General features: G+C 57.2%; 1 protein-coding gene across 4 annotated transcripts; it reads left to right on the top strand.

The window, feature by feature from the left end:
• Positions 1–481: 481 nt before the first annotated feature.
• Positions 482–15,263, top strand: STK11IP (serine/threonine kinase 11 interacting protein). Of its 4 annotated transcripts, XM_029225820.1 has the most exons (25): positions 482–536; positions 707–792; positions 2,862–3,067; positions 3,282–3,356; positions 3,635–3,730; positions 4,128–4,235; positions 4,361–4,432; positions 5,462–5,588; positions 5,819–5,922; positions 6,052–6,147; positions 6,399–6,440; positions 6,638–6,784; positions 6,962–7,046; positions 7,589–7,885; positions 8,058–8,263; positions 8,571–8,687; positions 8,786–8,963; positions 11,021–11,245; positions 11,340–11,443; positions 12,481–12,578; positions 12,682–12,860; positions 13,058–13,139; positions 13,344–13,414; positions 13,893–14,140; positions 14,859–15,263. In XM_029225820.1, exons 2-25 carry the CDS (start codon positions 732–734, stop codon positions 15,006–15,008), a joined length of 3,174 nt encoding a protein of 1,057 aa, XP_029081653.1. In that variant the 5' UTR covers positions 482–536; positions 707–731; the 3' UTR covers positions 15,009–15,263. The 4 variants fall into 4 exon arrangements, 3 of the variants coding, with proteins under 3 accessions (XP_029081653.1, XP_029081654.1, XP_029081655.1); XR_003794004.1 differs by lacking the exon at positions 14,859–15,263 and having other exon boundaries at positions 12,974–13,139; positions 13,893–14,008; XM_029225821.1 differs by lacking the exon at positions 8,571–8,687.
• The last annotated feature ends 629 nt before the right edge of the window (positions 15,264–15,892 follow it).

Genomic DNA, 15,892 nt, shown 5'->3' with positions numbered 1-15,892 from the left:
GTAAAAACTGTCAAAGAAACCCCAAAGATGGCACCTCCGCCAGCTCCAGCTCTTCCACACAGATGTCAAAAAAAGTCCCTCCATGGCGGACACGCTCTCCTTTAATTGAAAATGGAGTGTTCACTTTGGACGAGTCTTTTTCTTACTAACAGAAAATTCCTTTTCTCTAAACTTTGCTTCCCCGCCCAGTCTGCAAACAAGGAGTCAGATTTTCCTCACTGGCTCGGAGGAGCACCGCCGAGCCCAGCGGGCGTCTCAGGACGTGCGAAGCCCACAGCTGGGCGCGGTCGACGGAGGCGCAACTTGCAGCAGTGGTCTGGGCTCAAGCAGTTGCCACCGCAGAAGGCCCGCCTTCGACAGAACCAGCGGGCACCGCCCCGCAGCCGACACGTTCGCACGACTTAGGGCGTGGTTTCCGGCAGCGGAGGCCTGCTTTACGGCCGTCCCTCCCGCGCGCCTTTCTTCCGGGGCGGGACTTCCTGCCCATTATTGATAGGTGCCGGGCTGCAGAGCTGGTGGCAGGATTATACAGAAAGGTCAGTCTGGCTGGCCAGACCTTATGCTCCTTGAGAGGGCACCAAGGAGGAGCTCTTACTCGCCCTCTTTTTTGTTTGTTTTTCTCTCCGCGAGGCCTCGGTTTGCGCGGACGTCTTGGCCTTTTGGCACTACCACCCACCTGAAGCTCTTCCGCTTCCTCTTTGCTCAGGCTCCGCCCCCAGCGTCCTGTGGCCATGACTACCGCCCCGCGGGACTCCCTGGTGTGGAAGCTCGCTGGGCTGCTGCGTGAGTCCGGTGAGTAGACTTCCGGTTGGGCTGGGGCGAGATGGGGTACTTCCTACCTTCCAGAGACACGCCCAGTAAGAGTCTTGGGGTTACAGCTGTTTAGGGTTCCGAGGGTTTGGGTGTCGAAGAATTCATTTCTTTACTCCTCTGGGGTTTGTTCGTTCTGTTGTTCTTTGTCTTTGACAGTCTAGACCTTAGCCATCCTTCGAGGCCAAACTCCAGTGCCACTTCCTTCATGCGTTCTCTGATACTCTCAGAGGGAAGTGATGGTTACTTGGCCGTAAGCCCCTCGAGACCAAGGACTGGTCATAATCATCGTTCTGTGGCAAAGCACTAAGTTTAGCATAATTAAAAGCACGAGATTTGAAGTCAGACCCACCTGGGTTGGAATCCCAAGTCTTTCAAACTTGACCAAATTGTTTAAGTTTTCTGAGCCTTACTTTTCCTCACCAGCAGAACGACATAATGATTGTACTTATCTCAAAGGTTGCTATGGGGATTAATTTTAATTCACATAGAGCATTTAGAACAACGATTGCATACATAGTAAGTGCTCAAAATTGGTAGTAATTATTATAATTTCTTTCCTCGGAGCCTGGGCACAGTGGAGCCATAGTCGTTCAGTAATGGATGGCATTAGTTGTGGTAGAACAAGTCCTGGCTTTGAAATCAGATGGGCAACTTCCTACCAGCTGTATGATCTCAATCGAGATTCTTCTTTGAAGTCCAATTTCCTTATTTGTAAGAGAGTGTTAACAGTGCTTCTTAGGAGATTCTGATGACATTTAAATGAAGTAACATATGTCTGGCACATATTACTCAACGTTAGCTGCCTTCCATCACTCTGCTCTCCTATTGATGGTATCTGTGGAATCTCTATAGCATTTTTACTTTCTGGCTTGTAGTATTAACTGTGCACATGTCTTATCTCCGCTTGTAGACTGGGAGGCTCTTTGAGGGTGGGGAGAATCCTTGAACCTTGTCTGTATCTCCTCAGTGTTTAGTACATAGAAAATCCTTCATACAAGGTTGTAGGATTTGATAATTTATTCAGCAGAAATCTGACTTGGTTCCAGGGGTTAGGGCTGATGGTGTGTGTGTGTGTGCGCGTGCACGTGCAGGGACACAAGTGACTAAAGAGGTAGCAGGAGGGAGAGTGTGGCAGTGATGGAATAGATTTGTATCTTGATTGTAGTGGTGGTTACAGGAATCTACATGTAGCAAAATAGCATAGATCTATATATACACGTTGCACCAATGCCAATTTCCTGGTTTTGATATTGTACTCCATATAAAATATAACCATTGGGGATTACATTTTAAAGGTATGAGGGACCTGTCTGTACTATTTCTGCAAAATCCTTCTAGTCAATCCTTATTTTTTCAAAAAACTTTAAAAAAATTCTCTTTGCCTACCTTGTAGTTGTACTTTTTTAGTTGCAGTAATGAATACCAAAGATGCCCTCAAGGATGAGAGTTTCATTGGAGAAAGCAGTTTTAACATGGAGAGCAATAACAATACCTTAGTGCTGTAGAGTGGTTATTTCCATGACATGCATTTTAGTGTTGTTTGAAAGTTTCTGTAAGTGCGCATGTTACTTTTGCAATCAGAAAAAAAATACAGATAAAGCAATCAACTTTAATGTAAAATGAGTGATTATGGGAAAAAGTTCAGCAGTGTTGTGTGTTGAGGAAGCTTCCGGGAGAGAAGGTACGTCTCAAGATGGGCAGAGTGGAAGGGGGTGTGTCAGAAAATGAGGAAGCTGGGAACCAAGTCGACTGTATTTCCAGCACTGTGAGTAGGCCTGGCTCTTTTGAGCAGAAGGTGAAGGAATATTTAGAAAAGTTGGAGTTTTGTAGCGAAGCCGTCTGCTATATCAGGCTGAAAAGTTAGGAGTTTCTGAAGGTAGAGGGGAGCCGTTGAAGACTTTTGAGCAAGAAAGAGGTAAAAAATTTGATCCTGTAGTGGAGGATCGACGGTACGGGTTGGAGTGGGTGTGTGCTGGGGTCACAAGTCTTAGAATAAAAGGAAAGAGCCTTTTCTTATGTGCTCCTCCTGTCTGCCCCTCTCCCTGCAGGGGATGTGGTCCTGTCTGGCCGTAGCACCCTGAGCCTGCTCACTGCCGCACTGCAGCAGCTGAACCACGTATTTGAGCTGCACCTGGGGCCATGGGGCCCTGGCCAGACAGGCTTTGTGGCTCTGCCTTCCCACCCCGCCGACTCCCCCGTCATCCTCCAGCTTCAGTTCCTCTTCGATGTGCTGCAGAAGACACTTTCACTCAAGGTTCTGGGGTGGGAATGGGGTAGGATATACAAAAAGCCCAAAAGAGCAGTGGAGGTGGGGCTGGGGGTACGGCATGAGTGCACGAAGTCTGCAGGGCCCGGATTCAGATGAGGTGAGAGCTGTGCTTGGCCGTGGTAGGGAAGAGAGGCCAAGGAAACGGACATGTGCTGGACCTCAGTGACCTGAGTGTTTTTTTTTTTTTTTTTTTTTTTAGCTGGTCCATGTCCCAGGTCTTGGCCTCCCAGGGCCCATCAAAATCTTTCCATTCAAGTCCCTTCGGCAGCTGGAGGTATGGGGTGTTGGGGGATGTCGGTGCACAAAACCCAGCATGAACAGCCATTTGGGCCAGAGAAAGAGATGTGGCCTCTTCTGGTGGGGTGTGGGGGGCAGACCTGAGTGTGCTGGTTGCTCTGCAGGGATGTGCCACCCACTCTCTTCCACCTAATGCTGCCCTGAACCATAGGTGGCTTCGTCATCTTTTCCTGCCTCCCTGTTGGGAGGCGGGGATGAGACCTCTGTCTTCTGTGAAGTTCAGTCTTCCTCCCTCCCTCCCTTCCCTTGCCCCAGCTCCGAGGTGTCCCCCTCCACTGCCTCCATGGCCTCCGTGCCATCTATTCCCAGCTGGAGACCCTGATTTGCAGCAGGAGCCTCCAGGCATTAGAGGTGAGGAGGGTGAGGGGTGAACGTGGATGCCTTGTCCTGAGGGACGTGGAGGACCAAGCTCTGGGGTTCCCCCTTCTCTGCAGCCTTCCTGCCTCCTGCCTCCCGCCTCCCTCTGGACCCAGTGTCCTTGCTGCTTCTGCTGTGTTCCCGCAGCACTCTGTGCCTGTCCGTATGTTTACAGTCACACCTAGCATATTGTATGCAATACCCTCATGTCTGCCTCCCCGCTCTGCCCACAGTGAACTCCTTGGGGACAGGGCCCTGGGCTTTCTTTAAGTCTTCATCTCCAGACTGAGCTCAGTGTATAAAGAGTGAATGAACGGCCGGCTGATAGAGCGTGGTCTTGGCATGGTAGGGAGGGGAGAGTGGAGGTAACAGCACCTGCCTGCCTGCGCAGGAGCTCCTTTCAGCCTGCGGTGGTGACCTCTGCTCCGCCCTGCCCTGGCTGGCTCTGCTCTCTGCCGACTTCAGCTACAACACTCTGACTGCCTTAGACAGCTCCCTGGTGAGTGAGCCTCAGAAGGGGCTTTGGGGAACTGAGGAACGCCAGGGATGGGTTCTTAGGGAGGAGGGCCAGTTGGCTGCCTGGGGGCGTCCCATTTTTCACTTCCTTTTCCCATCCCCCCTCAGCGTCTCTTGTCAGCTCTGCGCTTCTTGAGCCTGAGCCACAATCAGGTCCAGGACTGTGAGGGTTTCCTGATGGTGAGTAGGAACAGCCTGGCTGGCCCCAGCCACTGGGGCCTCTGATTGTTCTACTCTGACCCTCTCTCCTGGACTCCTTTTGCTCCCACCTTGCCCTTGCCCTCGCCCCCAGGCCCCTAACCCCCTCGGAGCCACATTCTGGGAGGTGATACTGTTTGGAGGCACAGATTCCAGCATAAGACAAAGCAGTGTTCAAATCTCAACTCCTATCCCTGTGTGATTTGGGACAAATTAGTTAGTCTCTCAATTTTTTTATCTGTAAAGTGCACATGGTAGGAGTACCTACTTTTATAGTATTAAAATGATTGTGAACGGTATCTGATGTTACTTAGCCCAGTGCCTAGCTCCAAAAAGGGTAGCTTTCGTGGTGAGGATGAAGGACACTTCTCCCATGTCTCCCTGTTAGATAAAGCTGGATACTAGTTAAAATGGTAATAAACTATTTGTGATATTTAATTAGTAGTAAAACTATTTTAATCAGTAATAAGCTATTCAGCGTGAACTGAACTCAAGTTTGATTTGTGCATCGGTGGGCGTTTTCAACGGAGAGTGAGCTAGTGGAAAGGGGGACGATGGGGGGCTTGAGCAGATTCTCTCCTTGACCAAACTCTAGACGAGTTCCTCTGAAGTCAGGGAAGTGGAAATTTACAAAAAGCAGGAAACGGGCATTGGTCTGTGTGAAACATGTCTGGTTTGCTAACTGGCACTTTTCGAAGTCCCATTTGGAGGCTGGGAGACCTGGACCCTATCTTCAGGCATTGGCTGGAGCAAACTAAATCCTTCTGGCAGCCTTGAGTTTTTTCTGGGCAGCAGTGTAAGGGGACTGGAGTTGTCATTCTGGAGCTATCAGAAACTGGTAGATTTGTGCAAGCCTTAATGTGGGGGGAGGGGGGGGGGATGAAATCATTTGTGCTGACAGTCTGCAGTCTTTATAGGCCAAGGTTGAGGCCTAGTCGAGAAGAGGGTTCAGAGGAGCCTGACTAGAGTTTGGTCAAGGAGAGAATCTTCCTCACCCCCGCCCGCTCCCAGGACTTGTCTGAGCTCTGCCATCTGGACATTTCCTATAACCATCTGCGTCTGGTGCCGAGAATGGGACCCTCGGGGGCTGCTCTGGGGACCCTGATACTGCGAGGCAATGAGCTCCAGAGCCTGCACGGTGAGTGGGGGAGATGGGGCGGCCAAGCTGTAGGGGAGGATGGGGCAGACGTGGAGGGGAACGGGGGCAGTGTGAGACTCAGGGTGGCCTGGGACCCGTGTGCCCCCAGAGCCTCTCATGCGGCCTTCGGGCAGGTCTGAGGTGCCCAGGCTGGCCTTTCTGCTGTGCCCCCCCCCCCCTCCACTCTTGCTCACCCACATGCCCCTCCTCCCCTCTCACCCCTGCCCCAGGCCTGGAGCAGCTGCGGAACCTGCGGCACCTGGATGTGGCCTACAACCTGCTGGAAAGACACAGGGAGCTGTCGCCGCTGTGGCTGCTGGCTGAGCTCCGCAAGGTGAGGACCCAGGAGCTAGCTTTGTGCCCCTCCTTCCTTCCCTCCCTCCCCCCCATGCTGAGTCGCTCAGCATCCCTCCTCACATGGGGGTGCCCAAGGCCTGCCTCAGCCTCCTCTTCCTGTCCCCAGCTCTGCCTGGAGGGGAACCCTTTGTGGTTCCACCCTGAGCACCGAGCGGCCACCGCCCGGTGCTTGTCACCCCGTGCCAGGGACGCTGCTGCTGGGGTGAGTGGTCTTCCCGCATCTGCTCTGCCTTCCCTTTCCTGCCCAGGCCTCCCCAGCCCCTGCACCCTCTTGCCTCTCCACCCCCATCCCTAGGCTAGGGACCAAGGCCTCGGACCCCCTGCGTATCATGCTGTTCCCCCTCGCCGACCCTGCTGGTGCTTACAGGGCTAGGAGGACCCCCAGCCTTGCTTGGGGCTCCCCAGGGCGTGTGCTCCCCACCGACACTACCCTCCCCTTTTATCTTCACTCAGTTCCTTCTTGATGGGAAGGCCTTGTCACTGACTGATTTTCAGGTTCGTGTGGTGGGAATGATGGCGGGATCGACTTGGGAGGATGTGAAGGGAGGGCACTGGCTGAGGAAAATAGAGGGCTGTGCAGGAGGGGGCCGCCTGCTCAGCTGGCAAGTGGGTCCCGTCTCTCAGCTAGCTCGGGCGGGACAGAGGTGCTCCCTGGCTCCGACCTCTTTCTCCTTCCTGTTGCCCCACTCCAGACCTCCCCATCCTCAGGCCTTGGCCCCATGGCCCCACCTCTGCCCCGGCTGGTGGGGAGTACCACGGAAACCTCCGGTGGCGCTGACTTGAGTGACAGCCCCTCGTCGGGGGGCATTGTGGTCCAGCCCCTGGTTCGTAAGGTTAAGGTAAACGGTGTCCTAGGCTGCCTCGTGCCCGGGGTTGGGTGCCTCAATGGCGGCTCTGGTTAGCCAATGCACTGGGAGTAAGTAAGGGCTTATCCTTGCCTGTGGGTGGGTATTTTGGGCAGGTTGGGTGGCAGGCCCCTGGCTTTCATAGAATGTGGCCCCTCTACCCAACCTCAGAGCCGAGTCCGTGTGAGGCGGGCGAGTATCTCGGAACCCAGTGATACGGACCCGGAGCCCCGGACTCTGGACCCCTCCCCGGCTGGTGAGTTAGCCCACCGCCAGCCCCCCTGCCCCCGTCCAGTGCGCTCCAGTCTTCTGGCTGGGAGGACTTTTATTTTTGGTGGAGTGGAGCATTGTGAGGGGCCTCGTCCTTCCTCTTTCCTTTTAGTCTGGGGAAAGGAGAAGAGACTGCTCCTGGGCAGCACTTTCCAAAGGGTTTTTCAAAGAACACTGTTTTTGTTGGATGTCAGAGGTCAGGTGATGAAAGGATTCCGTGGCCCGATCAGTCTGGGAAAAGCTGAGTTAGACAAGAGTTAAGTAGTTTCTTCAGGACGTCTTAGGACCTTAAATGTGCTGCTCTGTCTGTCCAGTCTCCCAAAGCAGCAGGTGCTGCGTGCTTCTGAGTCGCACGTGACCACGGTGTCCCACAGAAGGCGCTTTGGGCCGTGCTCCCTCTGGCCTGGCTCTCCCCCTGCCGTCGCAGCCCCTTTTCCTTCACCCTGAGGGGCACGCTCAGGAGAGGCCAGGGCCGCCGGGGACTGTGGCGGTCCGGGCTCGCTAAGCTGCTCTCCCCCGCCTGCCCAGGGTGGTTTGTGCAGCAGCATCGGGAGCTGGAGCTCATGAACAGCTTCCGGGACCGGTTTGGCCGTGACTGGCTGCAGTACAGGAATCACCTGCAGGCCTCCGGGACCCCTGCCCTAGGCACCCTGCGTCCGGGCACCCCGAGCCCAGAGACTGTATGCAGCCCTCCGCCCCCTGAGACGGAGTCTGCACAGGAAGAGGCAGAGGAGGTCGGGGTGGAGCCGGAGCCGCGGGAGGAAGAGGAGGGAGGGGAAGAGGAAGAGGAGGAGGAGGAGGGGCAGGAGCCACGCGGAGTGGAGGGTGAGTGCGCGGTGGGCGTGGAGGCTGGGGCCGGTGGTGGGGCGCGTCTGGGAGTTAGGAGACCCCAGGTGCGGGGTGGCTGACCCCTTGGGAATGGACGGCCACCCCACGGGGGGCAGAGTCTTGGCTGCCTGTGTCTCCTTACAGGGTCCCTCTCTTGGTCTCTCCTCAGTGGAGCTCTGCCGTCCCATGTTGGTGTGTCCCCTGGAGGGGCCCGAGGGCTTGCGGGGCAGGGAATGCTTTCTCTGGGTCACTGCTGGCCACCTGTTTGAGGTGGAGCTCCAAGCAGCTCGAACCCTGGAACGGCTTGAGCTCCAGAGTCTGGAGGCAGCTGAGATAGAGGCTGAGACCCAGACCCAGAACGAGCCGGTGCCCGAGGTGAGCAATGGGAGCCGGGCTTCTGGAAGTGGTGCTGGGCTTCTTCGGGCGCCGGCTCTGACAGCATGGCGTCGGGTGCCAGGCACTGGGCGACGTGCTTCCCACACTCTCTCTGAGCTTAGAGCCTCGGAGGGGCGCTGAGCGGGGCAGGGTGGGCCCCAGGCGGCCTGGGAGGCTGGGCTGAGGAGCAGAGCTTCTGGGCTGGAGCATGGCGGTCAGCAAAAGCATTCTGACGGAGTCCAGAGCTTTGTTTTCCTCCATGCTCTCAGTATAACTCTCATCCCTCCGACCCCCTCTTCCTGCGCAGGGCTCAGATCCACGCCCTGGGGGCCCCGTCCTCGTTCTCCGCTTCTCCTACATCTGCCCCGAGCGGCAGTTGCGTCGCTATGTGGTGCTGGAGCCAGATGCCCAGGCCGCTGTCCAGGTGACGGGGCCTGGCGTGGGGCCCAGGAGGCTGCGGGAAGTTGGAAGCCCGAGGGCTGGGGTCCTGCTCACGACGCTGTTTGGCCCGCCCTGTTTCAGGAGCTGCTGGCTGTGTTGACCCCAGCAGCCACCTTGGGGAAGCATCAGCTTGGGGAGGCGAGGGACCCTCCCGGCGGCAGACTCCAGTGTCTGCGCTGTGGCCACGAGTTCAAGCCAGAGGAGCCCAGGTCGGGACTGGACGGTGGGGAAGGCTGGAGGCCTCTGTTCCGGAAGACAGGTACCAGCCCTGCCCTTGACCTCCCTACCCACGCACCTCCTGCTGCTTCAGGGAAAATGGTTTTGAGGTGGGAGTGGGGAGGGGGAGCCCTAGGGCAGAAAGGAGCGGGGACCAACTTTTCTGCGTGGAGGAAAAATTAAAACCCAAAAAAGAAAGAAAAGAAATTACATCCTTTTTCCCCCTTTAAAGTCAGGAAATACCGTCTCTGTAACTGCTTAAACATACCCATTAATTTTTCATGACTTGGAGCCTTCCCCTCCTTCTTTGGACTAATTGTCAGAATCTCTGTAACCCTCCTGAGCCCCCGCTGCGGCGCTGGGTCGCCTTGCCGCTGAGTACGATGCTGTGGGAGTTGGCTTAGACTGTCCTTCCCTGACTGACCTTGTGAGCTACTTGATACCCAGTAGTGCCTCGTGGCGTCTCTTCACATCCTGTTCTCTAAGACGAGAGGTTTTTCCATTACAGACCAGTCAAAAACTACGTCTTTGAAGACACTGAAGAAGAAAGAAATATGTTTGGTAACACCTGCGTTGAAATGTATGATTTTTTTTTTTTTGCGGTACGTGGGCCTCTCACTGCCGTGGCCTCTCTCGCTGCGGAGCACAGGCTGAGCGGCCATGGCTCACAGGCGCAGCCGCTCCGCGGCATGCGGGATCCTTCCGGACCGGGGCACGAACCCGCGTCCCCTGCGTCGGCAGGCGGAGTCTCAACCACTGCGCCACCAGGGAAGCCCAAATGTATGATTTTTATTAGTCACTTTTCCCTTCTTGGCAGCAGCTGGAGCAGGGGTTTAAATTTTATTCAGAAAATTGAGCCCTCTCCATCCCGCACCCTGAATTTGCCCTGGCAGCCGCAGGCCCCCAAGGCCCAGCAGCACAGCGTGTGCAACGGAAAGAGCCCCACGCCGTCCCCGACCCTGTCTGTACACCATGGGTCATGTGGCCCTGGGAGTCCTTTCGGTGGTGGCATTCGTCATGAACATTCCTATGTGCTTCATTCTCTTTTGATTTGAGCCTCAGTCACCTCATCTGAGCAAAGAAGAGAACGGACTTGCCCCGTGGTGTTAGGAGGTTTAAAAGTGACAGAACAGCACCAGGCACAGTTGCCTGGCACAGAACCAAGGGCCTCCACAAATGGTAGCTGCCGCTATGACCCTCCAGCCATGTGGTCTTGGGCAGGGTGTGTCAGTCATTTGATCTTTGCTTTCCTCACTTGCAAAACGGGCTCAGGAGAGTTTTTGTTTGTTTTTTTTTGCGGTATGCGGGCCTCTCACTGTTGCGGCCTCTCCCGTTGCGGAGCAACAGGCTCCGGATGCGCAGGCTCAGCGGCCATGGCTCACGGGGCCAGCCGCTCCACAGCATGTGGGATCTTCCCGGACCGGGGCACGAACCCGTGTCCCCTGCATCGGCAGGCAGACTCTCAACCACTGCGCCACCAGGGAAGCCCTCAGGAGAGTTTTGATACAACGTCAAAGGGTCTAGCACGTCCCCAGTGCGTTGTAGCTGCTCAAAGAATGTTTCCTTTCTCATCGCTGATCTGTGTCCTGGAATCTTTACCCGATTCCATTCCCTCGTCCTGACCACCCTCTAAGATAGATACCGTCATCATCCCCATCTCACAGATGAGGCACCAGGCACAGAGCACTTAGGTGACTTATCACAGTTGCTTGGATGACAGCCTTCAAGTACTGGAGCCTGGAATCGGACCCTTATCTGTTGATTTGGGGCTTTCAGACATCAAGTATACGCCTAGCCCAAGGCTGTGAGAGGAACCCAGAGCAAGGCCTGGCTGAGTTTGGCCCTCTTTGAGACAGCCTGAGATGAGAAGGCAGGGTGTATTGAGGTTGTGGGCCGAGGCTCCGGGCTTGCTCATCCCTCACTCGGGCGGGGAGCGATTGGTCAGCAGCCGCTCCTGCATAGGGCATCAGGTGGGTTGGGAGCGCCTAGAGCTAGCGTGTGAAGCTGGAGATGGGGGAGTGGGAGGGAGTGCTGTGAGCACAGCAAGGGGGTGTGGTGCTGTGTGTGTGATTCATGGGACTGTGCCCATCCTTCCTCCAGAATCGCCTGCTGTGTGTCCAAACTGTGGTAGTGATCACGTGGTTCTCCTGTCCCCTGGAACCCCCAGTGGGAAACGGAGGCAGGGAGAGCAATCGCCGGGCCCCTCGCAGTCTCCGAGCCCCGTCCATGGCCCTCCTGGCCACAGTGCCTACGGCACCAGGGCCGGCAGTGCCCCATCTCAGGCACCGGCCTCCCGTGACCGCCACAGTTGGAGCCTCAGCCCCCGTGAGTCTAGGCGAACAGAGATGGGGATGTTCGGGGGAGGGGCGCTGGAGCCAGGGTGGCCGGTGCAGGCTGACGGCCCACTGCTTGCCCCCAGCCCCTGAGCGCCGTGGCCTCCGCTCTGTGGACCACCGACTCCGGCTCTTCCTGGACGTCGAGGTGTTCACCGATGCCCAAGAGGAGTTCCAGTGCTGCCTCAAGGTCTGTGCCAGCCTGGCTCTGCCCTGTGCCCCCAACTGACCAGGGTTCGCGCCTGTTTCCACCACAGCAAAGTGTGTCCAGGCGGTTGTGCTGGAGCCTCCAGGTCTGGCTTCTGGTTTAAACTCCGGCAGCTGCTCTCAGTGTGGCTGTGAATATGTTTCTTGGTATTTGAGTCTCCGTTGTCTCCCCTCTACCACGGGGAGGATACTGCCTACCTCACGGGGTGTGGAGCACACGTGAGAGCCGATGTCTGCAGGCTGCGTGGTGCAGCCCCTGGCGCTTAGTAAATGGGGTCTCCGGCCATTATTGTATATCCCCCACGCCATCAGACCCTCTCTGTGAAGCTCTGAGCAGTTGCAGGACACTAAGTATCTAGAGTACATGGGTCTCGCCCTCCATCTTTTCCTCTGGTGTGAGGAGCAGTCAGTCATGACGCGGTATGAAGGTGCTGGAATCAGGCTCAGGCTGTAGAGGGGCATCTGACCCAGCCTGTGTGGGCCAGGGAAGCTTCCCCTTCCTGTGGTGGTGGCTAAACTAAGTCTTGAAGGATGAGTTACAGAGGAGGGAGGAAAAGAATGTTCTAGGACAAGGAAGCAGCAAATGCATGGAGGCCTGAGAGAGTAGCTAGTGGGGAGAACTGGCCATGATTGGGACAGCCACGGGGTGGGGGTCCTGAGAGGAGTCTGAACAGGCAGGCAGGGGTCATTCAGGAGCATTGTCTTGTGTCGGCCACGGAGTTTGGACTTGATCCTGAGTCTTGCGGGAGCCACTGCAGGCCTTGGAAGCAGGGGAGCGGCAACTGGTTTTTTGTTTGGGCACAGTTGTTCTGTCAGAGGGTGGATTGGAGGGGGCGAGATGACAGGCAGGGAGACCTGCTGAGAGCCTGCCGTGGGTCTGAGTGCAGGCGGGGCTGTGGGATAGAGAGCAAGGCTGATGCGCCTGGGATGGACGCGCAGTGTCACCGGTAGCTCGACCCTCAGCCTGGCAGCCGCCTCTCTAGTTCTCTCTGTTTCACATCAACGTCCTCTTCTCCTTAGGTGCCAGTGGTGTTGGCAGGGCACCCTGGGGAGTTTCTGTGTCTCGCGGTTGTGTCTGATCACAGGCTCTACGTGTTGAAGGTGACAGGGGAGATCCGGTGAGTGAGCGGGGCCATGGCCAGGGAGGGGTCCGTCCGGGGCCCCCATGCTCTCACTCTGCTCTCACTCATTCCTGCCGCTCTGCCCTCACTGTCTCCACAGCGGGCCTCCGGCTGGCTGGCTGCAGCCGACCCTGGCCATTCCCCTGCAAGATCTGAGTAGCATAGAGCTGGGCCTGGCAGGACAGAGCCTGCGGCTGGAGTGGGCGGCCGGGGCAGGTGGCTGTGTCCTGCTGCCCCGAGATGCCAGGCACTGCCGGGCCTTCCTGGAGGAGCTTACGGGTGAGAGAGGGAAGGGGGAGGAGGGAGGGTGGGGTGGGGGCCGAGGGCCACAGCGCCAGCTCTGGTGCCCGCAGCGGAGACAGCCAGGTAACGGGACCCATCCCTCTTGGAAGTTCCGCAGTGCAGAGGATGGGAAGGTGTTGAGAGGTTGGGATGGAGTCTTTGAGGGCTCCCTGTCCCTGGCTGGCTCTGTCCAGATGTCTTGCAGTCTCTGCCCCCCACCCGGAGGAGCAGCGTCAGCGCCACGGAGGAGGAGGTGACCCCGAAGCATCGGCTCTGGTGAGTCGATAAGGAGGCTGAGGCCAGGCTGAGGCCCAGATGGCTGCTTGTGGAGCACAGGCCCTCTCTCCACAAGCCCCTGGTCGGGCCCTGAGCGCCCATGCCTCCTGACCCGGGCCTGGCCTTCTCCCCACTCTACCCCGTCGTGGTACTTCCCATCCCCTGGCTGACTACTCCTTCCTGGGCCTGCCGCCTTCTCCCCAGGCCGTTGCTAGAGACAGACCCTTCCTTGGAGCCTCTCCGGTTCTTCTATCTTCGGGCATTCCTGGTTGAAGGTGAGGCCACCGCCCCGGCCCCCCAGCCCCCCAGCGCCTCTCCATGCCTTTGTAGCAATTCTCAGTGCTGGGATGTGGACTTCCCACCCAAATAACAGCCTCGGTGTTCCTGGCCCCTCTGAGAGGGGCCAGGAGGTGCCCTGGGGCGTCCATGGCTCAGAGACCTTTGCTTCTGGGCCCAGATCATCTGGGTCTGCTCCACCTCTTCCTTGTGGTGAAGATGAGAGCTGGTCCTTTCCGACGGGGAGGTGGGGTGGTCGGGCAGGTCCCCTTCGTCTTGGGCCTCAGCGGTCTTGGAGGCTGGAGAGCCCTGGCGTTTGGGAAAGGGGGGGGGCCTTGGCCCCCAGAGGCACAGGCCGTGTTGTGGCTGCCTCAGTGTGGTCACTCCTCTTCTGAGCAGCGCTGGGACACTGCCCGGGGGATCTGGGCTCTTCCATGGCCTTCTCCTCCGGGCCTCACCCTGCCTCTTTCTCTCTAGGGCCTTCTACCTGCCCTGTGTCCCTGTTGCTGACTCTGTCCACCCTGTACCTGTTAGAGGAGGACCCTGTAGGGTCCCAGGCAGAGACCCCTCTTCCAGCGGCATCAGGCGAAGCCTCTGAGAAGGCCCCACCCCCCGGGCCAGGCCCTTCAGTGCATGTCAGGGAGCAGCAGGCACTCAGCAGCCTGAGCTCCGTGCTGCTGTATCGCGTGGCCCCGGAGCACCTGCGGCTGGTCTTCTACGACGAGGTGTGGGAGCGTGTGAGAGGGACAGGGGCTGTGTGTGTGTGTGTGTGTGTGTGTGTGTGTGTGTGTGTGTGTGTGTCGGGCTGTATGGAACTTACCACGGGCAGTCAAGGTGGGGGGAACACAGAGGATTAGGGTGCAGGGAACCGGGAGGCTGTCACGGGGGGGTTGGACAGTAGGGAGGGAGGCAGTTGTAGGCAGCAGAAACACCCTGGACTTGAAGCCCAGCCTTGTGTTAGCTGAGAGGCCCTCCGGAAGCACCCGGCTACTTGGAGTTCGTGTCTGCTGGGGCCCGTGTGCCAGCCGTGTGATCTTTACAGCCTCCACGCGAGGAGGTACTACGATTACTAGTCCAGTGACAGTTGAGGACACTGAGGCTTGGGGATGTTAACCAACCTGCCCAGGTCACAAGTGGCAGAGCCAGGACTGAAGCCCAGGCAGTTCCTTGGAATTGACTCCAGAACTGATGATATTCTGGAAACAGGAAGGATTAAAGAAACCAGGTGGTAAATGCGAAAGCCCTTTTGGGGCCTTCAGTCAAGGCTGATTGGGTTCTGTTTAAAAAACTGAGTCAGGATCTTTTATGGGGAGTGACACAGGCTTGGGGATGAGAAGAGGCCATGAACCAGGGAGGGGCAGTGGGTCCTCCTGAGGCCTTCCCTGCCTCCCCTGCTCTGGTGTGGCCCTTGTGAGTCTCACCTCACTACCGGTTGTCTGCCAGGTGTCCCGGCTGGAGAGCTTTTGGGCACTCCATGTTGTGTGTCCGGAGCAGCTGACGGCCCTGCTGGCCTGGATCCGGGAGCCCTGGGAGGAGTTGTTTTCCATCGGACTCCGAACTGTGACCCAAGAGGCTCTAGACCTTGGCCAGTGAGGCTGCCATGCTGGCCCCGCCCCCGGCCTCAGGAGCCATGGCTACAGATGTTCTCTCTCCAGACTCTGGCTGCGGACTTCTCTGGCCTTTGGGCACTGGTCAGCAAGGCCCCAAATGACCCACAACTCAGAGGCAGGGTGAGAGGACTGGTCCAGCCTCCAGATGACCTGGCCCGAGGGAATGGGCTGAGTGGTCAGAAGGAATGTTTCTCCTGCACTTTTTCTCAGGTATCAATAAAGTTGTTTCCATTCCGGATGCCATGGGTGCAGTTGGATGTGTCACTCGTGAGGCCTGCTGTTCCCCTACTACTTCTAACAGAAACTGCCCCTCCCATGGCTCTTCCCCAACGGACAGGCCAAGCAGCCTGTTTGAACTGTGAGACCCCATCTTCCAACCCTGCTTTTTGCCCCCGCTGATGGGATCCAGTAGGACTCCTACTGGAGTCCTCAGCCAGCAGCACCTGTCATGAGGCCTGGTGTGGAAATCACTGCCTAACAAAGAGCTGGGACACTTAACATTGTCACTCTCCTGAGTTTCAGCTGGGAACTAACGAGACTCTCGGGCCATTGGCAGTGGGAGCTGAATACGAGTGCGACTGGGGAGCGAGTTCGTGGAGCCGGGCTTTGGAGGGAGGGCAGCCACCTGGTGGTTTCCGTTCCTGCCTTCTTGTCAGTACTGCCTCACTCAGCCCAGGGGCCTGGTTGGGTTGACCCCGCTCCTTTCCCTGTGTCTCTGTGGCTGTGGTGATCGGTTCAGGAATTCCCATGTGGCCCGGTTTGGCCTACCAAGGCCCAGTCCTGGCCTTTTGCTGGAACAGCCGAGAAAGACGCAAGTTTCCCCCAGGAGGGCTGAGAGGATGACCCTGCAGCTGCTGGCCCTGAGGG

This window comes from Monodon monoceros, unplaced genomic scaffold (assembly GCF_005190385.1).
Source record: "Monodon monoceros isolate NGI ecotype Baffin Bay Population unplaced genomic scaffold, NGI_Narwhal_1 Super_Scaffold_16, whole genome shotgun sequence".
NCBI lineage: Eukaryota > Metazoa > Chordata > Mammalia > Artiodactyla > Monodontidae > Monodon > Monodon monoceros.
Note: the sequence above shows the minus strand (reverse complement) of the source record. Positions and strands in the feature narration are given on the sequence as shown.

What these genes read in the sequence shown, in the direction of transcription:
- STK11IP (XM_029225820.1), top strand. Translation starts at nt 732, where the DNA reads ATGACTACCGCCCCGCGGGACTCCCTGGTGTGGAAGCTCGCTGGGCTG. An exon ending in ACTGTGAGGGTTTCCTGATG is followed by an intron (nt 4,433 to 5,461) that starts GTGAGTAGGAAC and finishes GCCCGCTCCCAG; the next exon opens with GACTTGTCTGAGCTCTGCCA. An exon ending in TGCTGGCTGAGCTCCGCAAG is followed by an intron (nt 5,923 to 6,051) that starts GTGAGGACCCAG and finishes TCCTGTCCCCAG; the next exon opens with CTCTGCCTGGAGGGGAACCC.